Here is a 24,399-nt window from a genome sequence, read left to right as displayed (position 1 = left end):
CTTGGACATTCAAAAGCAGGAGGATGAGGCAGTACCATGACACACAGCAGGTCTCGTGGCGACGTTGCTTCGCCTTGACCCTGTGGGTGTAAGGACAAGCAACACATGTGCCAAAGCTATATGCCCTGTGTGGTTGACATTGTGATGAGCCCTTTTGCACCGCATGCCCGCCTTCTAGACAACGCCAAAGTCTCGCTGCAGACGGAGAAGTAGACGTGACATCAAAACCAGTGAACAAGTATGCCAGGCACCTGTGCAACAACACATACCTAAGGTCGTTTGGCGTGGAGAAAGATTCAGGTGTTAATCGGGTGTTTTTATGCCATCAGTGACGATCGACGTCACAGCAAAGCGGCGAGATATACTATCAACGCCTGCGAAACGCCCTCGACGCATCCTACCTTTTGTAGACGGCATACTACATTCCAAATCCATGGCTGCTCCGTATTTGCTTCGTTATTTCATGACATTTGCCTTGTAAATGGCTTCCTCCCAATGCAGACCGCAAAGACATTTACCTATCCAAGATGAGTCGTCCACCGACCACAAGCCTGGACCGCCAACTCTGCCAGGCTTTATGTCTCCATCCTGGCCTTCATGGTGACCGCTATACGGAGGCTGCGAAAAATAGTCTCTTAGAGGGTCTTTTCAGATCGCTAACCAACGATCGAGCCGACTATCTCAACGAACTCTTTCCGAACGGATTCCCGACCTCATACAAGTTGCAGGACGCACAGGGAGTTCAAGAAAACGCCGAATACACCGCTGCTGCAAAGGGTCACCCATGTGGGCATATTTTCAAAGCAGGAGAGGCTAGTTATCATTGCAGTACTTGTACTGATGACAGCACCGCAGTTCTCTGCAGCCGATGTTTTGTCTCCAGCGACCATGAAGGACATCAATATACCATAGGATTCAGTGCTGGGAATAGTGGATGCTGTGACTGTGGTGATAATGAGGCATGGAAGAGACCTGTTAAATGTGCAATACACACTGCTGGAGATGACTGGACTACGACAGACGAACATGTCTCGCCCTTGCCGGCCGATTTGCAAGAGTCGATCCGGACTACGGTCAGCAGAGTCTTGGACTATTTCTGCGACATCATATCTTGTTCTCCAGAAAATCTACGTATGCCCAAGACCGTCGATACCGTCACTCAAGATGAAGCCAGGAGTCGCCTCAAACCCGAGCACTATGTTACAGGCGACGACGTCGAGACGAATCCTGAGTTCTGCCTGATCATCTGGAACGATGAGAAGCACACAGTTCGCGAAGTCCAATCGCAAGTCGCGCGAGCATGTCGAGAACGTGAAGCATGGGGCCTTGCCAGAGCAGAGGAGGCCAACGACATCGGCAGGAGCGTGATCAGATGGTCCAGGGATTTGAAAGCGCTTACCGGAATGGCCAAAATCATAGAAGAGATTAAGATCACCGTAACGATCAGATCAGCGAGAGACACTTTTCGAGAACAAATGTGCGGAACGATTATTGACTGGCTTGCCGATGTCGCTGGCTGCAGTATTTTAGGCGACAGCCACGTGTTACGTCGTGTCATTTGCGAGGAGATGTTACAAATCTGGCGCGTCGGCAGCGAAGCTTGGAATGCAAAAATTGGCAGAGATGACCTTGACGACCACGGCAACGAGGAAGAGCGCGAATTCCTGAGGAAAGCCAGACTACATTTCTTCGATCCCATCCAATTTGCCATGCAAAGAGCCGTGGGCCAAGAAGCGGATGACGATGGCCTGAGCGACAACGACAATGATCTCGGAGACGTGGATGACGGGGATGATGGGGAAGATGACGATCTCAACGACGTCGAGGCTGACAGAGAGATGAACGACCTTATCCTCCGAGCAACCGTCTTCGGGGATGTTGACCCTGATCAGACGCTGGCAGAACAGTCAGGCGATCCGGATGTCACCGATGACGCCGAAGAAATGGACACTGACGGTGATAACGACGGCGATGGCGATTTTCTGGACGTCGCAGAAAGAATGGACATGGATGGCGCAACACCTCCGCCACCACCTATGCCTACCGTTCAAGGTACGATCGATCCAGGGAACGCTGTTCAGCTTGGCGAAGAGGCTTCTCCGACAGGTCCTGACAGTAATGCCAACTACCTCAACATTCCAAGAACACCCGCCGCAACGGTACGCCCGACGAATCCACAATCTCCGCCGCCGAATCATTGGAAATTCTCTGTGCCGAGCCATGCCATGTCGAGTACCGCACTACCGGTATATGAGGATCTGGCTAAGAACATTCGGGTTGACTCGATGATTCTCTTCGATTTACGGTTGTGGAAACTTGCGAGGACTAACATGAGAGACTTATTCATCAGCACTCTCGTCCACATACCACAGTTCAAACGTTTGCTCGGATTGAGATTTTCCGGCTTGTACACTACTCTTGCTCAACTTTACCTCGTCGCCGATAGAGAGCCAGACCACTCCATCATCAACCTATCATTACAATTACTCACAACGCCGTCAATCACGGAAGAAGTAATTGAGAGAGGCAATTTTCTCACAAACTTAATGGCTATCCTGTACACGTTCTTGACGACCAGGCAAGTTGGCTTCCCGAAGGATCTGGATCCAGGAGCGACTCTGGGCTTCGACGCTGGCTCGGTTGCCAATCGTCGTCTCTACCACTTCTTCTCCGACCTGAGATATTTTCTTGCGTCCCCTTTTGTACAAGAAAAGGCGCGTAGTGAGCCACACTACCTGTTCCAGTTTCTCGATCTTGCAAAGTTGTCCCAAGGCATATGTCCAAATGTCAGAGCTATTGGTGATCACGTCGAGTACGAAACGGATGCCTGGATCAGTGCCTCGCTTTTGACAAGAGACATCAACAAGCTATGCCGTCAATTTGCAGAAGCATATTACGTCTCAAAAGACAGCAGTCCGGTGGCTTTTCGTGCTACCCGTGAAGCGATCTCTCATGCCGCCGGAATCGCGATCATAAACTCACTTGGGCTTGAACGAAGACGATTTGATCAGGCAGAGATCAAAGACTTGGTCAAATTCCATCTTCTGGGATCTTTTGGAGATCGAGGAGGGGTCGAGGACATGTCGTTTCCGGCACACTATCGCGTGGTTGACTTCGTCATCGAAAAAGGCCCCTTGAGCTTCCATCATCCTCTACACTATACACTGTCATGGTTGCTGGAGGGCGGAAAGTACAGTAAAAATTCGATAGCCGCTCTCCGCGACGCTGCGCAGAAAGTTTTGTCACACATCCACGACATTCCTCCAACCTCTCGGAACGCCTCCCTCAAAGCCGCCGTCACATCAGTCGATGACGCGTTGTTGGCTATGTTCGATTTTCCGCTACGCGTTTGCGCTTGGCTGGCTCAGATGAGGGCCAACCTATGGGTTCGGAACGGAATGAGCCTACGACATCAGATGGTGCAATATAAAAGCGTGGCTCACCGTGATGTCGGCCATCACCGCGACCTCTTTCTGTTACAAACAGCCCTTGTGACATGCATGCCAGGACGGGTCCTCCTTTCGATCATGGACCGATACGGCCTGACTGACTGGATGCAAAACGATTTTGTCTCTCTCGACATTTGTGAAGATAGCCAAATGCTGGACTTGGCCGAGGACTTCACATACTTGTTGATCAACCTTTTGTCAGACAGAGATGCTCTGATCTCTGACCGGAACAATCCTGAGTCACAAATTCTGGCAGTACGCAAAGATATTGCACATACCCTGTGTTTCAAACCACTCTCATACTCAGATCTAAGTGCTCGATTGACAGAACGTGCAGCAGACCACGAGGAATTGCACGAGGTCCTTGAGCAGATGACCAGGTATCGTGCACCAGAGGGTCTGCACGATTCTGGGTTGTTTGAGCTCAAAGAAGAGTACCTGCAAGAATTGGATCCATACAATTCCCATTTTAGCAAAAATCAAAGAGATGAAGCGGAGAACATCTACAAGAAATGGATGGCGAAAAAGCTGAACAAGTCGCCTGACGACATCGTGTTGGAGCCGAAGCTCCACCCAATTCCTTGCGAGGCATATAGCAATCTTTGCGCCGTGGTCCATACCACTATTTTCGCGGATGTTGTCCATAAGGCACTACTTTATGTCGCGAGTGGGCACAAGACCAAACCTGGAGTCTCATCAACACGTGTCGAAGCGTTCTTGCAGATCGTCCTACAGTTGATACTAATCGCTACTCTGGAGGACAACTCGCCCGAGCATGAAAATGGTGGAGTGTCGTCATTTGTTTGCAACGCCATTGCGGAATCCTTTCTCCCATACGGCAAACCTGACCGAACAATACTTGCGCTGTTGCACAAGATCTGGTCAATGGAAGAATTCAATGGGTGCAGGAGCAAGATTAAGCATGTGCTTCGTCTATTCAACCAGAAGCAGCCTCGATTGTCCCACAATTTGACTCACCATCTTGACTTTCCCTCTGGCAGGTTTGACACCGCTTCTCCTGCCAATGTCGAGATTGAAATTGAAGCCAAAAAGAAACAAGCATTGGAACGCAAAGCGCGGGTCATGGCTCAGTTTCAGCAACAACAGCAAAATTTCATGGACAAGCAGGGCGTACTCGATTGGGGAGACGAGGATCTGGAAGCGCCTGACGAAGAGCTGCCCAAATCAACAGAGACACGTCACTGGAAATACCCTTCTGGCCTATGCATACAGTGCCGCGAAGACACCTCTGACTCTCGACTGTACGGAACTTTTGCTATGGTGAGCGACGCGCATATCTTACGGCAAACTAATACATCCGACGATGATTTTGTCGGCGAGTTGTTTGCCATTCCCGAAAACCTGGATCGATCCATCGAACACATAAGACCTTTTGGTGTCTCAGGCTCCAATCATCACCAAGCCAGGCGTCTCACCACTACTGGTGAGGAGGTGACAGTGGACTTCCAGGGTTTGGGCAAAGGTTGGCCCAAGGACGCCACTATGAAGGGGCCAGTGTCGACTAGCTGTGGACATATCATGCACTTTACTTGCTTTGAGAATTACTATCAATCGGTCGCAAGGAGGCATTCTCAACAGGTTGCGAGGAATCATCCTGAGAGAATAGCGCTCAAAGAGTTCGTCTGTCCTTTGTGCAAGGCACTCTCGAACACATTCCTGCCGATTGTCTGGAAACATTCTCAGCAATCATATCCAGGTACTCTGGGCGTGTCGCAAGATTTTGATTTCTTCTTGGACAAGGATGTCTCCCGACTGTCTGTCGGTCTGTCGGATCCAGAAATACATTTCGATGTCCTCGCTTCGCAGATGTATTCTCAGACATTGCATACATTTTCAAACAGTTCTTTGACACCAACAATCGCTCTCTGGCAGGCAGGAGAACTCTCCATCAATCCAACGAGCCCGGCTTGGGCGGAGAGACCCGAGCTAGCAGCATTTACAGAGCTTACGAGCATTTATGGTCGCCTGAGAGAATCTCTGTCTATTGTGTCCAAAGCAAGTCAACCTTTACCCGCAAAGAAGGAATGGCGATTGAATCACTTCCACATGCTTATCAACACACTGGCAAACACCATCGCGTCTGTCGAGATTGGCCATCGAGGTCGAGAAGCTGAATATGGCACACCCCTCCTAACCAGCGTTCCTCAACAGACATTGAGTCATCTACAAACCCTTTCCTCAACCTTGCGAGCGTATGCAGCGACTGGTGCTCTGACTGTTCGCGGTCCTGTGGAGGCTCAACTCAAGGATCTCTGCGTGTTGACCGAGCGTCAATTGACCGGGAATGTGACGGGACTTGAATCACACTCAGATAGCCCTGAACAGCCGCTGCCTCTTCTGCGCAAGGATGCTTTCCAGTTTCTGGTTCAAGCCACGATGGTGCTTTGTCCTATCCGACAGCTTGAGTTACGCCATGTGCTACAGCTATGTCTCACCTTGGAACTATTGAGGGTCGTATCGGCTTTCATGCTGGACTCCGATGCTTTCCTCAAGTCTTGTGACAACCTACTCCAGCAAAAGATCCGTCATGCCACACCGTTGACCACGGAAGCAAACGAGCTGCGCAGCGTGAAAAGCATCATCGGGTGGCTTGAACGCCACCTTGAACGAATAGGCGCCGACGAAGGTAGTCCTGTGCATCAGCTCCGAGGCACGATGCAACGAATGTCCGAAAACGAGTGTGGTGCACTCTTCGGGTTATGCAAGGCCTATGCCCTTGTCTTCTTGCGGAAATGCGCCGTCTTCTTCCACGTTGCACATGGCATTGACTTCCCTAACACGGCAGGTTCGGAAGCCAGCCTGCCAGAATTGGACCGCCTCCTTCACTTCTTCCAGATACCAAAGCTTCCAGAATTGCTCATGTCGTTCGACGAGTTCTCCCCTCATGCAGCATTGAAATCTTTGGCAGGTCGTTGGCTTGAGGACAACCTCAATTATGAAGTATACAATCCGACGACTGAACGCCCTCTGCCACTTGGGATCCAACTATTGCACCCTGCTCCGCTTGAGTTGATCGGACTGCCGAAATATTTCGACACCTTGATGGATGAGGCTCACCGTCGCAAGTGTCCAACAACCGGAAAAGAAGTCTTGGATCCCGCTCTATGCCTCTTCTGTGGCGAGATATTCTGTTCGCAGACGGTGTGTTGTCTTACTGATGAATTCCGTGGCGGTTGTAATGCGCATCTGGAAAAATGTTCAAGTCCGATTGGCATGTTTCTGTTCATCCGGAAATGCCACGTTGCGCTATTGCACGTTGCCAAAGATCCTAAGATGTTGGACAACGATCGTGAGAGAATTGCACGAGGAAATCCAGCTTTACCGCCTGGATATCTTACCTTGAGTCACGGGTCCTTTTTCTCGGCGCCATACCTCACGAAATATGGAGAGACTGATTCTGGTCTGAGGTCGAAACATCAGTTGATCCTCAATCAGAAGAGATACGATAAGCTTTTGAGGGACACATGGTTGATGACGAACGGCAGCATCTGGAGTACTATTGCTAGAAAGCTCGAGAGCGAAGTAAATGCTGGTGGATGGGAGACGCTGTAGGCACAGCGTCTATGAACACGGCCCAGGCAAATTAGAGAAACGAGCCACGAGACATGTATATGAGTATGACCTTAGAAAGCACTCCTTATTGTGAAGCCGCCGCCCTTCACACGCAACATCAATGCGGTAGCTTTCGACTGAGTGACAGTCCCTGGCGCTATCGCATAGTGATACTAGCTTGATATCGAGGAACTTGTGAACCTGCTGGACTCCGAACTTAGCTCGTTGATGTACTCTCTGTCAGATGGTGCCACTCTTTCTGGAAACAGGCTCGCCATCTACGCCTCGGAGGACTTGAAGCTGGGCGTCACCAGAAACTCGTCATATGATTGGCCCACGCCCGGCGGCTAGAGGGGGCGTCAACAAGCGTTTCACATCCTCTTCCCTGGTTTCACATTCCACCGTACCGTCCCAATGGCGATATGACAGTGTGCTTGTTCTTCGGTGTGTGACCTTGAGGGTGGCCGACCGATCAAATGGTCAGAGACGGTGCTATGGAAGGTCGAAGAAAGAAGATCGTTGCAGCCGCCCGTTGCTGCACGACATAAGGTGAGTCTCTTCTGCGCTGCATGATAATGCACTCTTGATTCCGTTTGTTTCTCTTTGCATATCTCTCGGTAGCCCGGACCTGTGTCTCGTTGTGACATACCAATCGAATATACCGTGAGGGCTACTTCCATCTAAGGATTTACAATTTTGGGCGATAAGCAACCGGGTACGAGACTTCAGAACTTCGAACGCGAGCTCAACACACCTCTTGTACAATGATCTCGCCACTACGCCAACAATTGCTCAATTGCCTTGCGCTGCTACTATGTCTGGAGTACAGCGCGCGATCACGAGTCATGGCACAAAATGGTGATGGCGGTGCTGCTTCGGGTGTACAGCCTGGCGATATTGGCGCGGGATCGCAGGGGTCAGAAAATGCTGGGGCGTCTGGTGGGAATGCGGAATCTGTCAATTTGAGCCAAGGCGCCACTATTGCTATAGCTGTGGTTGTTAGTGTAGTGGTGGTGCTTGTCGGTATGTTCCCCTCGCTGTTATGGTCATTGGATCGAGCGTGAGTCGTTGGTCGCTGCTGAATGCTGACCTTTGATTGTCACAGGCACGATTGCGGTATTGTTCTTTCTGGCCAAAAAGAGACAGTGGAAGATTGCCGAGGGCTTGAGAAGATCGGCAAGACGAGTGACTAGTGCGATCAAGGCGGTTGCGACGCCGATTACGCCGAAGAAGATGAACTTCAACTTCTCCGCGGTTGAGAAGAGGAGGTCGCCTGCAGATGAGGAGGGACCGTTCAAGGGGCTGGATGGGCGTACTGGACGGAGAGTAAGAGTTAACACTGCTGATCTGGAGAAGGGTGGCTCAGTGCCGGTGTCGGTGACTCCAGTGGTGGATGGTGAGGGTCGGACAGGGATAGATACGGTGACAGAGACGAAGAAGGAGAAGAGGAGGCCGCCGAAGGTGGAGATATCAAATTCGGTCTTTGAGATGGATAGTCCCAAGACGCCGATGTGGAAGAAGGTGTTTGGGCGGTAGATACGAGTGTGTGAGCGGTGAGAGGGGCCGGTGGTACTGAGTGTAGGGCGAGCGAGGTTATAACACGATGTTACGATGGATACACGATAGGTGATGGCTCCTTGTATACATAATCGGAAGGTGAATATATCGACGGCGGGTGACCTTCATAGCTCCAGCTTACCTATGTATTGCATATCCAGTGTTTGTGCAGATTCATCTCGCTTAATCGGCGATCTCCAAGACGAGATGTCCACTTATCGATAACGACGCGACGGTATGAATTCCTGCAAAACAACAATCGACAACTTATCTTCCTGCACCTCGGATGCCATGTCTGCAAATCATGAATATCTGCCCGCGGATGGAGCAGACACCAAATACTTTATAGGTGAAGCAGATCGCTAGGAAGGTCATACGGATAGCAGGACTGCAGCATGGTATTGGCAGGCAGAGCAGCGCAGAGTGGTGCGCAAATGGCTTGCACGAAAGACATGTTGGAGGAATGTGTACTCACAGCCGGTAAGTTAGCCATGTGATGATATCAACTTCAGATGCAATGGTGGACGTGGAGTTCAAGTGTTGTGCTAGTAAGACGGAAAGAGCGACTGCGTTGCTGCACTCAGTTCAGTACCTTCCTGCATCTCAACTCCTTTCACTTCTTCTCAACCCTTCAATTTCTCCCTCCAATCCTCCAACCTGGCTTCAATTAGCATTCGGTTCCAAGCTGCCCACTTTGTCTGGTCCACCCTTGTTGCCGTTGTATGTCGGATCATTCCTCGAGTTTTGAGATTCTGCTGTTACTCTGTTCTTCGACTCCTACACAACCGTGCCACGATGGAGCACAACGAGCCTGAGCCTGCACAGGCAGACTGCCAGGAACTGACTGAACACTGTGATGATGTTGCCATGGATGTTCCAATCTCAGACAACGACTTCGATCAAGCATATCAGGACGAACTCGACGATGTTCCTCCACCTTCAGACGATGTCGACGAGAGCCCTATCACGAAGAGACTGGCTAACCGAAAGACTTTACAATATGCTCCACAGCCAACGCCTGCTGCTACCATACAGGTTCAGAGACCGGTGCTCGATAATGATGCTTTTGCTCAATTCAACTTCATACCTCCACAGTATGCCAGTCGGAATCTGAAGGAGGACAAACCTTTGGGCCCTGTGCAAGAGCAAGGCTATAATTACAAGGGAAGATCTAGTGGGCATGAACCTCCTCACTCTGTCCTTACACCTAGGTAGGCACCTCACTCGAGACTTCAACGTGCTATTGTGGCTAACGAGCCATGTCATCAGTGTGCGTACGTCAAACCTTTCTGGCAACCTACCTAATGCTGCCGGTATGCTCGACGTGAGCATGCAAAATCCGAGAGGTGCAGATGCCACAACGAAGACAGCATGCAAACAGACCTCCCCGAGCCCGGTACCTCGTACTCCTGTCATGCCTGATGAACTCCATGGCCATTCCCCGCAGCAAGAGACAGCAATTCCCGCGATGGACAGGTTGACGACGCCCAAGACTGAGGCTCTGAAAGCTGCCTCCGAGTCAGATACTGAGGACAAACCTCCGGGTCAGTCTGGCGACGCTGTCATGAATTCAAACCATTGCAGGAGAGCCTCTTCAGACCAAAATCAATTCCAAACACCAGGACCAAAAACTCCTCAACCACCTGTTCAAACCCTGGTCTCACCAGAAACTGACCAAGCTCACCTGACTCCAGCAAGAAGAAGCCGTCCAAGTTGCGTAGGCTCGTCTGCCATACATTCCTCTAGGGTTTCAAAAGCACTAAAGAAAAATCAAGCTCGAGCTCGAGCACCCCTTGTCGAACGTCTTCCAACCCCGGCTACGACAGAACCACAACAACCATCAGAAGAGGACCTCTTGTACATTCTCATGTCACGAAATCGGCAGACCCGCCATGCTTTGGAAAGGCTAGAGCATCTTGAAGAAGAAACCTTGACACTCCGACATGGAAAAGCGACCTCCGATGCTGAACTCCAGCAAAGCTTGCAGTATCAGGAGCAGGTTGAGTCAGAAAAAGACATGCTATGTAGGAGTCTGGCAGTCTTCAAGGAGAAGTACTACAAGCTCAAAAAGTGGGCATTGGAGGCCAACCACGACTGCGAAGCATTGGCCAATGATGCTTCCGTCATGAAACGGTCTCTCGCGGAGGTATCAAGGGATAGAGATGATCTGTCCAGACAATTGAGAGACATTCAAACTGCTTCCGGAAGTGGTTGCGAGCAGATGGAAGCTATACGTGCAAAAATTCGCGACGTCAAAGAGTCGTTTCAAGACCACTGTACTGCCATGAGTCACCTCAGCGGTCAATATCTGCAACAAGAACAACGTCTCATGGACGAAAAGCACAGGTGCGGAAGACTGGAAAGTCACATTTTGCATGTGGAGCAGGAGAGAAACAAACAAACTCTCAGCATCACCAGCAAGGCTGACATGCTGGACACGACCCTGCAAGGCATGTCAGGTAAGCTGCAAACTCTCTTGGATGACAGAGAAGAGAGGATCTCGGGAAATGTCAACGCTTTCAATGCGTTCATGGAAATGTGCCAGATGATACGTGAAAAAGACCTTGCAACAAATGCCGACTTGAGAGATGTCACGCAAAGTGTTGGCACGTTGAGAGTCTTGATGCAGGAGCACTTGGATTCGGTCACGGAGATTTTTGACGTGTCAATCGCGGATCTGCTAGACGACCTCCAGCAACGGTCTCCGCTGGCGGCCAACAAGGTCCAGACTGAGGAGGACTTTCCAGCTGTCAAGAAGGTTTTGGAGGACAGAGTTGATCAGCTGAGACTGGTCATCAATCTGCCTGATAGTGGAACGCCCAGGGTCAACAATGGGCAAGGGAAGCCACCCTTTGCGGTAAAGGCCATTCGGGAGATGCTTGAGATTCAAAAAGACATCTATCGACAACAGATGACAACTCTTCAAAACGAAATGAACGATCTTTCAACGAGATGTGAGGCGGCTCAGCGTGAGATTACTCAGCTTTCGACAAAAAATCAGGCTGCTGACGAACGAGCCGACGAGCTCGAGACTCAACACCAGACAGCTCAGAGCAAAGCCGCCCGGCTTTTAATAATGTACGAGGAGGCTCACGCCGAGAAGGAAGGCCTTCAGACGCAGCTTGACGCTGCTGAGGCTAAGATCGGCGAACTCTCGACAAACCAAGTCAATGCCGAGACCGAGAAGACCAAAATTACAAAGGAACGCGACACGGCTCGAACTCAACTTAAGAACCTTGCGGGCATCAATGAGAAGGCTCAGAGTGATATCGCTGCGCTTCGGACCAAAAATAAGACGGCTGAAATTCGTATCAGCGAGCTCACGACGAAAAACCGGACTGTTCTGAAAGAAGTCGATGAACTTACAGCGAACCATCAGGCGGTCCAGCGTGAAAAGGAGGAGCTTGCAGCGGAACGCAACGCCACTCAAGAGAAGTTTGACAAACTTTCGACAAAGTACATGAAGGTCCAGACTGGATGGACCAGAACCGCGGAGAAGTGTGAGGCGGTTGAATCCCAACTTGGCAAAGTCACAGTAGACTTGAATGTGGCTGGGGGTGAGATCCAGACATGCAAGCACCAGCTTAAGGAGAGGCGTGAAGAGCTCGAGGTTTTGGAGAAAGAGTTGGAGGATGCGCGCATGAACAAGGGATTACTTGATGATGCTCTTACTAAAGCCAAAGATGAGATCCACCGTCTAAAGGATGAAGAGCAGCAACACGAGTTCGAGGTACGAACCTTGCAATATACATGGAACGTGACTAACGATGGCAGATCCACGAGCTCCAGGATGACCTCGACGGTGAGATCCAGCAACGTCGCGAAATCGAACGAAAGCTCAGTCACCATATAACCTTCCTCGAAGAACTTCTGAAAGAGATCCAGGTCAATTCGCAAGCTGCAGTTCATGACAAAGAGGCTCTGCAATCTCGCATTGTTTTGCTGGAGTCCGGTGTTGCTGAGGGGCAAGACACTACTCGCACACTGGGAGAGACTCGCAATGCTCTCCAAACGACAACTGCGGAGCTCAATGAACTTCGACGGAAGCAAGCTGACTTTGAAATCCTGCAGCAGAAGACCGTTTCTCAGCAGAACGAAATATATCAGAAGGACCTTGAGGCACAGTCTGTGCAACAAACACTATCAAAATTGCAGGAAACAATTGCAAATCTCCAAGAAAAGGCTCGAAGCAATGAACATCTGGCTAGAGAGAAATCTGTCCTTGAGAAAGAGTTTTCGGACTTACAAGCACAAAATCTGGACCAGGCTGAACTGGAGACCACAATTCAGAATCTTCGTAAAGAAGCGCAAGCACTCAACAACGCACTCGCAACAGCCAAAACGAGGGTGACGGAAGCAGATGCGTTGCAGCTGAAGAACCAAGAGCTCGTCACGTCCATCGGCTCAATGGCAGCAGATCTGCAGCAAGCTCGACATGAATGTGCACGGCTTCCGTCTCTGAATGAAGCCATTGCAAACCTAGACAACAGCATTTCCACCCTCCAAGAGCAATTGAAGACTGCCATGACTGAGGCAGAGGAGGAGGCCCAGGGTAAAGACGAGGAGCTACAGCGCAGAAATGAGCAAATTACTTCTCTGGAGCAGGAGAAGGCTGATCTCCAACAAGAACTGCTAGTTTGCGAGGGCGAGCTTGCCAATGCCAAACTCGACAAGGAAGCACAACCTCAGCCTCAACGCAGGGTTGCCGATCGGTCAGGCAAGAGAGGGCCGGTCGTCAAAGGGCCTATCTGCTCTGGATCGACGGATAATGTGGAAGGTGTGGAAGTTTTCAGAGACGAAGCTGACCCTGAACTGGAGAGACCAACTCCCAGATCGACGGGGAACCTTACCGTGGTCCCAGAAACGCAGTTTGATCACCAGGCCAGTGCTCATGTTGGGCAGAACGACTTACTGGCGGACGAAGGCCTGCTAAACGATGGTTCGACTTCCGAGTTGAGCAGTGTGCCCGAAGATTTGACCCATCAAGATGACCGACATAATGACACGCAGCCCAAGCGTCAAGATCAAGACAGCCAGAAGCACGACGATCAGATGCAAACCAAGCACCAAGTCATGGATCAAGCACCGTCAAGCTCGTATAGCTCGCACGGCGAGCAGATGCTGCTGGATCAACTGAGCCAGAATGACTCTGGGTTTGTTCCTGGGTTGTCCACGCTACCATCAACGATCACATCTCGCCAGGATAGTGGAGACGAGGATGTGGTCGGCGAATTGGATCGAGCTAATGCAATGCCTTGGAATCGTGCAGATTGGAACAATGCTCCAAGCCGAAGGAGGCTGAGGAGCGAGTCTCATTTTCGAGGAAGACAATCCACACCTTTTCCAGGACAAACGGCTGACCCTCTCCACCACCAAGACATGACACCTGCCACGCCTCGAGAGCGTTATCAGCCAAACTCTGCTGCCAAACGCAAGTTGGATCATGACGACGTGTCCAAGGCAACCCAAGATACTCCGAAGAAGATGAAGCGCAATCCTGCCAATCTCGAAGTCAAAGGACGACGTGAACCAAGTGGAAAGTCCCAAACAGCTGGGCAAACATCTCCGCCGGTCACGTCTGGCTTTCGTAAAGGAGGCAGTGTGAATGGGACCAACGCTACGGCAATAGCAAAGAGTCAGCGAAGCTCAAGAGCAGGTCGCAAAAGCTCACGACAGGACAAGTATGCGGCAAGGTTCGCTGCAGACACCTGAAATGTCTGACTGAGTATGTCCGGCGATGGGAGTCGCGGAGCTGTGAGGGCGGACTGGACGAGTAAAGATGTGAACAATGCAGAATGTTGATCAAGGACTATATGGGATATTGTGGTATGAGTTCGAGAATCTTCATATATCGTCACAAGGAGCTCGTACGACAATCACTCCAAGGCAGACTTATATAAGTGTTCTTTTAGTCCCTGACGAGGGCAAATATTGAGAGAATCGAAGTAAGATAGATACAAAGTAGTGCAGCCACACCGAAGAAGCTTTGTCTGTGCACCGTTGAGGATCAAGGTCCGAACCATCCCAGCCGACCGGACCGGACCCAGACGAGCACAGACGGGCGGGCATTGAAGGAACAATTCGGATGCCTGTAGCACGACCTTGCATATAATGGTGCCAACATAGAGACTTGCTCCCGGGCCTGAATCAAAGTGAATGACTCAATCTGTCATGAAGATCATCACACTCGAATCTCTTGGTGATACACTTCACATTACTATGTAGTATTATCATATCCATCTCATTCGAATATTTGATCAAGCTGAAAGGACAGGCACACCTTGGTATCATAGCGCAATGAAACATAAGAGGTAAACAAGAAGACAAGAAATCCAGCACCGGCCTGCCAGGTCAGATCACATCATATCACATTGATCATGACATCCTCACTTCCAGATTGGCAGCACAAGCCATACGACTTCCAACACCGCCGTGACGATAACAGCAGCAACAACACTCTGGACAACAATCTTCCTTTGTAGATGTCTCAATCCCTGATCTTTCACCCTAATCTTGCGCTCAAAGATCATTAACTTCTTCGCGAACCGGACCAGCCATAGTTGCTGCAATCGCACACTGCGTCCTGATTTCGTGCTGGCATTATCCTCGAGTCGCTCCCAGGGTAATTCCTGTCGGCGCGAGAACAGGAGCAACAAGAAGCAACTGCCGCGCCAGCCTGCGAACAGGAAACTGAATCCGATGACCCAGAATGGGACGCTTGCAAGGCCGCGCCAGCGAGACGAGTGGTGGATCGATGGTGATGCGAACGCCACGAGGAGTATTGTCAGTAATCCCAGGGCTGTAAATAGGCAACCGACAATGGTCACCATGCAGAGCGTCTCGAAGGTGCCGTTCTTGACGCCGAGTCTGATGAAGTTTCGGTGCGAGCAGTTGCGCAATAGGTAGTAGACGTGGTTGGCTACGGGGGCGAGATGGGCTGGTGAGTCGGAGGTCGCGATTCCCTCGAGCGCCTTTTCGCGCATGCTGGGCGGGATGTTGAGCTCTTTGGGGGAGCTCGGTGTCAGGAACATGGCTGCGACGTGCGATAGTTCCTCGCGGTTCGAGAAGGGGCGCGCAGCTAGTGTGCGGTCTGAGGCTGCTGAGGGCCGTGGCCAGAATAGAGGGTTGGGGTTGCGGCAGGGTCGAGTCTCTTGGGTTACGGCGACGAGAGATTCGATGTACGATTGAAGTTCTAGTAAGGTTAGTCACGCGATGGATTGCGATAAGCGCAAGTAACGTACCAGACTCGGCGCCTGAGTCGGGTTTCTCGTCGTCGAGTTCACTTTCTGTCATAGCGCCGGCGTAGGAGTACGTGGCTGATTTCTCGCCCGTGGGCGCGAGGAGTAGTGGTGTCATTTGACTCGGTAGATCAGGATGGGACTGCTGTTGGTAGCGAGCTTCATAGTCTTTGAACCTGGATGGTAGTGTTAGAATTGTTATTGCAGTGAAAGATCATTGGTCAACTTACCAAATGTAGAACTCGAGATTCTCGGGCGACAGCTCTATGTGCTTGAGGTACATGTAGAAGTCGTATAGCGACAATGGACTGCCTGTTGAGTAAGGGTTAGTCGTGGTCAATGTCCAGGGAGTATAGGTCGCATACATGTCTTGTTGGCGAGGACCCGGTCCAGCGATAAGTCAGCTGGGATAGCAGTGTCGGATTGAGAGCTGATGGACGACGGCCTCGAGCCCGAGCCCATGCCTTGTTCGATATCTGCATTTGCTGACTTCGAGAAGGATACAGGGTCGAGGTACGAAGGCTTGTTGTACCAATGCAGCCACGAGGGCATGGATGGAGACATTGTTTTTCTGCAGGCTCAACCCGCCTTTCCCATATGCTTTTGATTATGCGCAAAATGCGGGAAAGAAAGGGTTCGGGGGGGAAGTATATGTAGATAAAAGTATACTTCTCTTTGACTAAAGATCTTCGATTGCTGATTGCGGAGTTCCGTACAAATGGCGACCTTTTTACGAATTCATTGGGCCTCTTAGGAGGTTGTAACCGAAAAACGCTCGCTAGGCTTGTCACTCTTTACCTTGTCGGTCGAACATGGCTTGCAGAAGCGTCTGAACTGTTCCTGTCCAGCCTGTCAAATGCGCTGGGCATTTGGCGGCTGATTGGATGACTTCATCCGTATGCGGCGATCGTTCCTGAATGCTGACATAGTAACAGCTTTGGGTCAGTCGGCGTTGAGATAGACATGTGTCGTTGTACCAGTCTGGATAAGAACCGTTCGCATCAGGGTGGAATGTCCGTGGATAACATGGCCGCGCACCAACGTGTTGTGTAACGTGGTCTGCTGCCATGTCTCGACGGACCGTTTTTGTGCAACACGTTTTGGCGCATGGGCCAACCTGAAGATTAGAACTCGCCTATACTTGACCTCCTACATATTGTGGCACCAAGCACCTCGCCATCCGTACCCAGTCGTAGGTGGCGTGGACGACGGAGCAACACTAACCGGGGCTTGCAAAGTATGGAAGCCGACTTCCGGAGTTCAATTCTTCGTGGCCATTATCATCTCTGGGGGACTCCCGGTCAAGCTCCTTCACATATGAGTGACTGTGCTGGAATGGGTATTCTTCATGATGACCTCACTGCTCACTCACCCACGTCGCTTATTAAAGAGGTCGAGGTACTTTCGCGCAGCTCGCGGGGTCGCTCCTTGTTCTGATTTGCTCAGCCTTTACGTACAGGCGAATTCGGCTAAGGAGAGGGAGAGCTACTGACACGCCAACCACGGCCTGACACCTGTTGGTACAAGCATTGCCGAAGGTCCGTGATTCCCCCCTTGCCCTCGAGGTGCACTCCTCGTGATGAGACAGCGGATAAAAGTACGTACACCCTCAGCTCCCAGTTTTAATTGCCGAAGAGTGGTACAAAATGCTTCACCACCACGTGATGGAAATCCTCTGCAGAACTATGAGGTCGCGCCTTCCGTTGTGATACCATCAACAGATTTTTGACGTACATCATTGTTTGATCTCCCTTATCACGAGCTCTGGGCTTCGTGTTTTTGGGACTCTTGATGGTGATAAGTGTGACTGCAAGGCTGCATACCACTGTATTCGCTGGCACTCTGCCATTTTTTTGGACTTTATGACGCACAGACAGCAAATGCATATTCGACTGCGCCAGACCTGCATCGCCGAGAGCGACGTGCCAACGAACAGTTCAGCGGACAGCACGTGATGAAAAGTCGCCGTGTTCAGGTACAGGAAGTATCCTGTGATGAATCACGTTGTCTACTGTTGAATGCCACGGTGTTCAGCCGGGGTTTGGTACCGGAACCCTGGCCGCATCCTTGAAGAAGGACTTGCGGTTGCTGCGAGGGGAAGCTGGCCGGCAAAGAGGTTCGGAACGCCAATTCCAAAGATCATTCTCCAGACTGCTTTCAGCTTGCAGTTCCCTCTAGCGATAAACTTCGGATCTTCTTGTAACATCCGAATTCTCAGGGCGAGCTTGTCACGTACACCTGTGGATCTGTGATGGGATCCCTGGTGTAGTAGAAGCAGGCTGCACGGGACGGCTAGTGCTGCCGGGTGCTGGCGGTCGCGGTCGTAGATGCAGTCGGTCTGTTGTTCACATTTGATTCGCTCGCAGCGCAGACCTCTCCCCCACTAGCCTCGACCTCAGACAGACGACATCCCGAAAGACATGAACTTCTGTCGCTAGTATCACCCATTTTGCCTTTTGATCGACCTTAAACTTCAGGGGCTTGGGGGAGACCCTGGAAGAGAGTGCATAAAGTACTCAGTGGGTATCCATATTGAGATGTTGCTGGCAGTACAACCACTGCAAACAGTGTCGCACAAGGCTGCATCTCGCTAATCTGCACAGGTCCAGGAAGGACATATCCTTATAGATCGGTCATTCCCCAACCACAAACGCAGGGATAGAGCAAGCCATGCCTCCTTCCTCTGACCAGTCTTCCAAGAAGGCCGGCAAACAGAGGATGCCAGTTGTAAGGCTGCTTCATTATGCCCGAATCATTATTGATAACTTGACTGATCATCGAGATGTTCAGACCGCCTCGGACCCGTATCGCAGAGATCGTTCCAAAGCCCATCGAGGCAATCTGGCTCCATTCGAAGAGCAGAGTCCATACCAAAGCACCAACAACCGGGCGCTGGTTCCTGCCCGTTCAGCGGCCTTCCGCGAGGGCACGCATGGTGCTCCGCCGTCATATAACGACGATGCCTCGACAGAGTATGTTCAGGACGACCAAGAGTCGATGTCATCGGAGGAGCCGTCGCAGCCAGTACCGCGTGCGTACTCCTCCGGGCAGCGACAAGGAGATACACACAACTGCGACTACCGGACCTCAACCCACAATGACCGTAATGATACGGTAACTCACACGATTACGTCTGTAACGACCAATGTCACAGTCGAGGGCCATGTAATGCTTGGAGACGCTGCTTCTGGGAAACTGTTGACGGACTTCTTGGAGAAATTCATGGTTGAACACTTCAAGAACGCAAAAGCGGAAACCCAAGCTTGAGTACTGGGCAAAGTGTCAATTACGCCGCCGTTGACTGGAGAGAGAGTGGGAGCACATGCACTTGATTCGGTGCATCTTGTTTGCTGTTCATTATTTTGTGCCCTTGAACTTTTTTGGTATGCAGGCGAAATAATGGCAATGGCGTCCAGGTGTACGGGTGGTGGGCCACTTACCTACAGGGGCGTGACAGGCGCAATACACAGGCACAGAGGAGGGCTGCCAGGTGCGATTGGATTTAGTTGTTTGACGAGTCGCGATGCTTTCTTTTGACTTACTGCCAGAAGTCGCAAGTATGTGGTGTATCTGCAATTGATTCCGTGTTGAAAGAAGGTTCGGGGCTTCTAAAGCTACTCGTACCCTGGAAAACCTTACTTAGGGAGCAGTTTCGGTACAATGATGCATGCCCATAAGAACTCCGGTACCGATCAAAAGTCTCTTTTTCTCTCGCTTCCTGGCCCTTCGGGTGACCTTCCGCGCCATCATCGCCTGTTCCGGGTGAGACTCTGCTGTTCCGTACCTTTAATCGTCCCGCATTCAACCCCGGGAGGGCCGGGAAACAACCCTGGTCAAAGCCTAAACACGCAATCGCCAATGAAGCGAGGCCCGTAGTAAGCGCACTTAGAAAACCGATGACTCCTCAATGATTGCTCATGATTAGTCCAGTGCTGTACGACCGACAAGACTCTGGGGTTCATATGTACTATTCAAATATATTCCTTATTTGCAACCAAACCAGACCGCACGCCAAACATCAAATTCCAAATCCAAGTTTACGACGCTTGATAGACTCTAAAACTGCCAAACTCCCAGTAGGCCTCGTCATATGCACTTCCGGGCTGTTCCATCACATAGTTGACACATGTGCCTGAACATCCTGACTGAGTGTTGTAGTAGGCCGTTTGACCAGCCCAATCACCGCACAAATCAATGTCAACGATGATGCTCTGGTTGCGGAAATGGCTGCTGATATCGCAGTCTGTGCTGGGAAAGTCCGCCAAAGCCTCGCCCCATCCAGATGGGTCGGGAGTGGTGGTGGAGTTTGTGGTGTTCGAGGTGGACGTAGTGATGTCTGAGGGTATGCTGTCACGATCAAACATCCACACCCGGATCCCGGCGTCTCTGAGCTCCATGGCATAGACACCACCACCATTGTTGTTGAAATCTTCGCCGAACGTGGCAGTTGAACCTCGAACGCCACAGCCAGCGTCGCCGTCGGTGGAGTTCAAGCAGTTCGAGTTCAGGGCGGTACCTGTCTCCTTTCGCTTCACCTTCATCGTGCAATCTTTCGTGGTGTGGAGGGTGACCTGATTTCCCACAGGCGCGAGATTGGTTGCTTCCATGACATCAATCTCGCCATTCTCGGGCCAGTTGGAAGGATCCGACAGCCACAATGCCGGCCACGTCGCGCAACCGTATGGCGAGTGAATAACATCGAAGATGAATAAACCGTCATTGTAAGTGTTCTTGGATGTAACTCGCGCCGATTTTCGACCAGTAGTCGTGTCGGTATCACTGAGGTCCACCCGCAGGACAGCGGCCGAGCTGGAAGCGTATGTGAGGTTCAGATCAGCAGATCCGTCCGCGTCAACGTAGCTGGACAGTAATTAGCTTAGTACATAAAACATATTAGTCCTCTACTCACTGGACAAACCCGTCTGAGGGATCATATCCCGTGTAGTAGTCAAAATTGTCGAAGAAACTCGTTCCTGAGTACGTGTCGACCAGCGAATAGTTCAATTCGGAATAGTTCGGATAGCGGTTCTCCCGAGTGACCACAACTGCAACGGCAACGACAATAGCAATTATTGCAGCGATAACAACGCCCAAGATGATCCAGCATCTTCGCGACCAATTTCTGGGATTTCTTCTTGAGTATTCATTTTTTTCGTATAGAGGTGCGCTTCGTGAAGCGGCAGCAGCCTTGGATGCACGAACTGCTGCATATGACGGGGGCGCCTCTTCGAATTGAGAACGAGGGTAAGACATGACCACGAGAGTATAACGAATGCGATAAGTCAATGGTCTATGTCAACAGGTAGAGAATGGCAACAGAAATGGAACGCAAAAGGAAAGGGATCATGGTTCTGGCCTTGTTAAAGAGTGATTGCGACGACTACAGTCTCGAAGGGAAAAAGTCCCAGCAAAAAGCCAAAACACGAAGGTTTGTAGAAAGGTGGGAACGGGCGGGAATTGCAGCAGGTGTTGATACAGAAGGTGATGCAGCATTAAGGCATGATACAGAGGGCAGGGCAGATAAGGAAAGAGGCATTGGAGGAACACAGGCCAACTGAAACGTGGAAAGAAGGACATTGATGACAGTGATTGCGCGTTACGACGGTCATTGTGGATGTTGGACGCGTAAGTTGTTCGAGACTGCAAAAGTGAAAAAGGCGAAAAGGAGAATGGAAAAAAAGAGTGTCCAAGGTGGCAGTGCTCAAAATAGTACATGGTACCTACATCTTATCTTATCGGTAGACATCACGTGGTGATGCCAAGCACCGGCCCTGTCTCTCTCCTGACTCCCTCTTCACTTCTCAAATAACCATTCATACTCGATAAATTGTCGACTCACTCCTTTATACACTTTTGAATGGACATGTCCGACCCATTGCTCATACCCTGACCGCAGATAACACATTCAACTCCATTCTACGCAAATCATCGCTAGTTCTTGAGAATACCGCTTTTCCTGCCGAAGTCCTCCTGGCCAATTGCTGCAGCACGAGTCAGCAAAGACTAGCCTCTGTTCTCGTCCAATCAATTCGCTGATAATCATGACCATGGATACTTCAACACATTCTATCGGCGCACGTCTTCTTGGGCAGCCTCGTTCAGCATGGAGAGGACAAATTCGAGAAGACGCAAGCCTGGCGGGCATAACATGAATGAAGCGACGAAAGATGATTGTCAAGTACAAGAGAACCCATCACCATCACGCCCCTGCGAAAATGCTGCATTCACGCCCGCACCATGGCAAGCCAGATTGGCATATGTTGTTCTCAGCCTTTTAGTTCTCGGCTCGCTGGGCACATACTTGCTGGGACATTTCACATCATTCTCTCGGACAGTTGGAAACCACGCCAAAACACCATTCGAGTCTCAGCACTCAACAGGTGACTACGACGGTCCAGAAGATCTCCGTATCATACTCCATCCGGAGGATCATGTCAACCGTCCCCCAATGACCTTAGTCTATGACTGGACAATCACGAAAGGCTACAGAACCCCGGACGGCGTCCGTAAGTCTGTTTATCTCATTGATGATAATTTCCCCGGCGAAACAATCGAGGCTCGTTCTGGCGATCGGCTGGTTGTCAATGTCACCAACCAACTGATCAATGAAGGCCTTGCCATGCACTGGCACGGTCTGAGGCTGAAGGGTGCCAATGACATGGACGGTGCAGTTGGAATAACCCAGAACTCCATACCATCTGGCTCAAGCTTCTTGTACAACTTCACCATTGGAGAAGATGAACACGGTACCTTCTGGTATCATGGTCACGAAAAGACCCAGAGAGATGATGGCCTTTATGGTGGCTTGGTTGTACATCGCCCACGAGAGCAGTGCGTTGAGAGCAAGATTTACGATTATGACCAAGAAATACTACTCATGGTAGGTGACTGGTACCATCGACCAAGCACGGATGTACTTGCTTGGTATATGAACTCCAGGTCATTTGGCAACGAACCTGTTCCGGACTCCCTGGTTGTGAATGGAAAGGGGAATTATGATTGCGACATGGCAGTGCCGGCACGCCCCGTCCACTGTACAGCACCTGAGCAAAGAGAGACTCTTCCCGAACTATCACTCGTGAATGGTAGACGCTATCGCATGCGTGTGGTTCACACAGGTTCCTTGACAGGATTTACAATGAGAATCAGCAATGCCACCCTGTTGCCTGTGCAGGTAGATGGCGGGCACGAAATCATTACAGCAGAAGCGCAGAAAATTGGTATCATATACCCTGGCGAGCGTGCGGATGCCATATTGCAGACTTATCCCTCAGACGATCGAGGCTTTCTTGAAATCGAAATGGATGACGAGAACTTCAAGTATCCGAATCCTGCCCTTGATCCACAACAGAACTTTCCAGTCAAGACGACGTCAAAGGGCGTTGGCGACCGGGAAGTTCCCCAATCGATCATTGAGTACTATAATCTTCAGGCCGCTGTGTCAAATTCCACCGGGCCGATATCATGGCCGGAGGAAGCGTTGAGGTTTGTCGTGTACACAACAACAATGAAATTGGCAAGGTACTCCAACGTACCCATGGGCTTCATCAACCATACCAGCTGGCAACCTCAGGCATTACCGTCAGGACCATTGATCTCACTCTCCAGAGACCAATACGATCGAAACCAGCTCTCGCCTCACATACCGTTGCTCGCGAATGACTCAGAAATCGATGATCCTTCAAATGGTTGGGTCGAACTTGTCATTAACAATCTTGATGATGGAGGTCATCCTTTTCATCTCCATGGCTATTCATTCTACGTTGTCTCTATATTCCCACATCCCCGGGCATGGACCAGCGAAAAGCCTCCATTCACTCCCGGAGGCACCAGCCTATACACATACAATCCGTTCAAAAGTGCACCGGAGAATTCGCCTGCAGGGGAGTATAATCTACTGAATCCGGTGAAGAGAGACGTTGTCTTCGTCCCATCGAGAGGATATGCAGTCATACGATTTCAAGCTGACAACAAGGGCATCTGGATGATGCACTGTCATGTGGGGTGGCATCTTGGAAGCGGAATGGCCATGAGTTGGGACGTTCGGTAGTGAATTGACCGACATTCCAAAAGAAACATTGCACGTGAAATGCGTCCGAAATCCTCCTGAACCTGATCCGCCGAATTGTGGACTCCTCACGCCGAGCCTATTCCAGAAGAACTGGCACCGTCTGACCAGGGAGTACAACGACGATATAACTACATGATTCAGCAATTCACGACAGTGATTGACTTGACTTCAAGCTAGTACGAGGTGACGGTAGAGCTGATGCGCTTCCTCCCTGCCAAACATTGAGATTATATCGTTGTGTGCAAAGGCATCCTGGACGACAAGAAGGAAAGGTATCCATTGAATCTCGAAGAGGTACAATGAACCGACGGTGCCACTTTTTCTGCAGACAGGCTTGTCGCACAAAGGGGATCTCCGCATTTGGCTCAGCATCCGCCTCAGCACATAGACGAATAACAGTTGATGCATGCCCAACGTGTGCGGACCCCATACTCTTTTCAAGCTTTTGAACAATAACGGCCATGCAGATCGTATGCTGGCTCAAGGCACATAATTTCTCCTTGGTCGTTCC

General features: G+C 50.7%; 7 protein-coding genes across 7 annotated transcripts; 4 read left to right on the top strand and 3 right to left on the bottom strand.

The window, feature by feature from the left end:
- The first annotated feature begins 408 nt into the window (after window positions 1-408).
- Window positions 409-7,313, top strand: EDD37DRAFT_629575 (E3 ubiquitin-protein ligase UBR1). Its single transcript, XM_062816527.1, has one exon. The coding sequence runs from the start codon at window positions 528-530 to the stop codon at window positions 7,020-7,022; it is 6,495 nt and encodes a 2,164-aa protein (XP_062671328.1). The 5' UTR covers window positions 409-527; the 3' UTR covers window positions 7,023-7,313.
- A 368-nt stretch (window positions 7,314-7,681) lies between these two features.
- EDD37DRAFT_387453 (uncharacterized protein) lies at window positions 7,682-8,587 on the top strand. Its single transcript, XM_062812192.1, has 2 exons — window positions 7,682-8,045; window positions 8,128-8,587. Exons 1-2 carry the CDS (start codon window positions 7,787-7,789, stop codon window positions 8,556-8,558), a joined length of 690 nt encoding a protein of 229 aa, XP_062671327.1. The 5' UTR covers window positions 7,682-7,786; the 3' UTR covers window positions 8,559-8,587.
- A 787-nt stretch (window positions 8,588-9,374) lies between these two features.
- EDD37DRAFT_680698 (uncharacterized protein) lies at window positions 9,375-14,735 on the top strand (the record flags this gene model as incomplete). The annotated part of the gene is made up of 3 exons (XM_062819729.1): window positions 9,375-9,790; window positions 9,849-12,309; window positions 12,354-14,735. The coding sequence occupies 3 exons, from the start codon at window positions 9,375-9,377 to the stop codon at window positions 14,289-14,291; spliced, it is 4,815 nt and encodes a 1,604-aa protein (XP_062671326.1). The 3' UTR covers window positions 14,292-14,735.
- Window positions 14,736-14,826: 91 nt separating this feature from the next.
- On the bottom strand, window positions 14,827-16,492 carry EDD37DRAFT_387357 (uncharacterized protein). The gene is made up of 4 exons (XM_062812191.1): window positions 16,183-16,492; window positions 16,048-16,129; window positions 15,821-15,993; window positions 14,827-15,771 (listed from the first exon to the last, which is right to left on the bottom strand). Exons 1-4 carry the CDS (start codon window positions 16,379-16,381, stop codon window positions 14,966-14,968), a joined length of 1,260 nt encoding a protein of 419 aa, XP_062671325.1. The 5' UTR covers window positions 16,382-16,492; the 3' UTR covers window positions 14,827-14,965.
- A 3,222-nt stretch (window positions 16,493-19,714) lies between these two features.
- On the bottom strand, window positions 19,715-21,233 carry EDD37DRAFT_387314 (endo-1,3(4)-beta-glucanase). Its single transcript, XM_062812188.1, has 2 exons — window positions 20,727-21,233; window positions 19,715-20,677 (listed from the first exon to the last, which is right to left on the bottom strand). Exons 1-2 carry the CDS (start codon window positions 21,068-21,070, stop codon window positions 19,855-19,857), a joined length of 1,167 nt encoding a protein of 388 aa, XP_062671324.1. The 5' UTR covers window positions 21,071-21,233; the 3' UTR covers window positions 19,715-19,854.
- Window positions 21,043-21,726, bottom strand: EDD37DRAFT_387300 (uncharacterized protein). The gene has a single exon (XM_062812187.1). It carries the CDS (start codon window positions 21,530-21,532, stop codon window positions 21,161-21,163), a length of 372 nt encoding a protein of 123 aa, XP_062671323.1. The 5' UTR covers window positions 21,533-21,726; the 3' UTR covers window positions 21,043-21,160.
- On the top strand, window positions 21,502-23,950 carry EDD37DRAFT_387337 (putative laccase). Its single transcript, XM_062812190.1, has one exon. The coding sequence runs from the start codon at window positions 21,921-21,923 to the stop codon at window positions 23,865-23,867; it is 1,947 nt and encodes a 648-aa protein (XP_062671322.1). The 5' UTR covers window positions 21,502-21,920; the 3' UTR covers window positions 23,868-23,950.
- The last annotated feature ends 449 nt before the right edge of the window (window positions 23,951-24,399 follow it).

The sequence above is a fragment of the Exophiala viscosa genome (genome assembly GCF_022695815.1).
Source record: "Exophiala viscosa unplaced genomic scaffold EDD37scaffold_4, whole genome shotgun sequence".
Taxonomy (NCBI): Eukaryota; Fungi; Ascomycota; class Eurotiomycetes; order Chaetothyriales; family Herpotrichiellaceae; genus Exophiala; species Exophiala viscosa.
The sequence above is the reverse complement of the archived record's forward strand: the minus strand, read 5'-3'. Positions and strand labels throughout refer to the sequence as shown.

Bases quoted from the DNA above. Each gene is read 5' to 3' on its own strand.
- EDD37DRAFT_387453 (XM_062812192.1), top strand. From the start codon at position 7,787: ATGATCTCGCCACTACGCCAACAATTGCTCAATTGCCTTGCGCTGCTA. The intron at 8,046-8,127 runs GTATGTTCCCCT...TGATTGTCACAG, and splicing joins TGTAGTGGTGGTGCTTGTCG to GCACGATTGCGGTATTGTTC.
- EDD37DRAFT_387314 (XM_062812188.1), bottom strand. From the start codon at position 21,070: ATGTCTTACCCTCGTTCTCAATTCGAAGAGGCGCCCCCGTCATATGCA. The intron at 20,678-20,726 runs GTGAGTAGAGGA...ATTACTGTCCAG, and splicing joins CCCTCAGACGGGTTTGTCCA to CTACGTTGACGCGGACGGAT.
- EDD37DRAFT_629575 (XM_062816527.1), top strand. From the start codon at position 528: ATGAGTCGTCCACCGACCACAAGCCTGGACCGCCAACTCTGCCAGGCT.
- EDD37DRAFT_387337 (XM_062812190.1), top strand. From the start codon at position 21,921: ATGGAGAGGACAAATTCGAGAAGACGCAAGCCTGGCGGGCATAACATG.
- EDD37DRAFT_387357 (XM_062812191.1), bottom strand. From the start codon at position 16,381: ATGTCTCCATCCATGCCCTCGTGGCTGCATTGGTACAACAAGCCTTCG. The intron at 16,130-16,182 runs GTATGCGACCTA...CTTACTCAACAG, and splicing joins GGTCCTCGCCAACAAGACAT to GCAGTCCATTGTCGCTATAC. The intron at 15,772-15,820 runs GTACGTTACTTG...TAACCTTACTAG, and splicing joins CGACTCAGGCGCCGAGTCTG to AACTTCAATCGTACATCGAA.
- EDD37DRAFT_387300 (XM_062812187.1), bottom strand. From the start codon at position 21,532: ATGTACTATTTTGAGCACTGCCACCTTGGACACTCTTTTTTTCCATTC.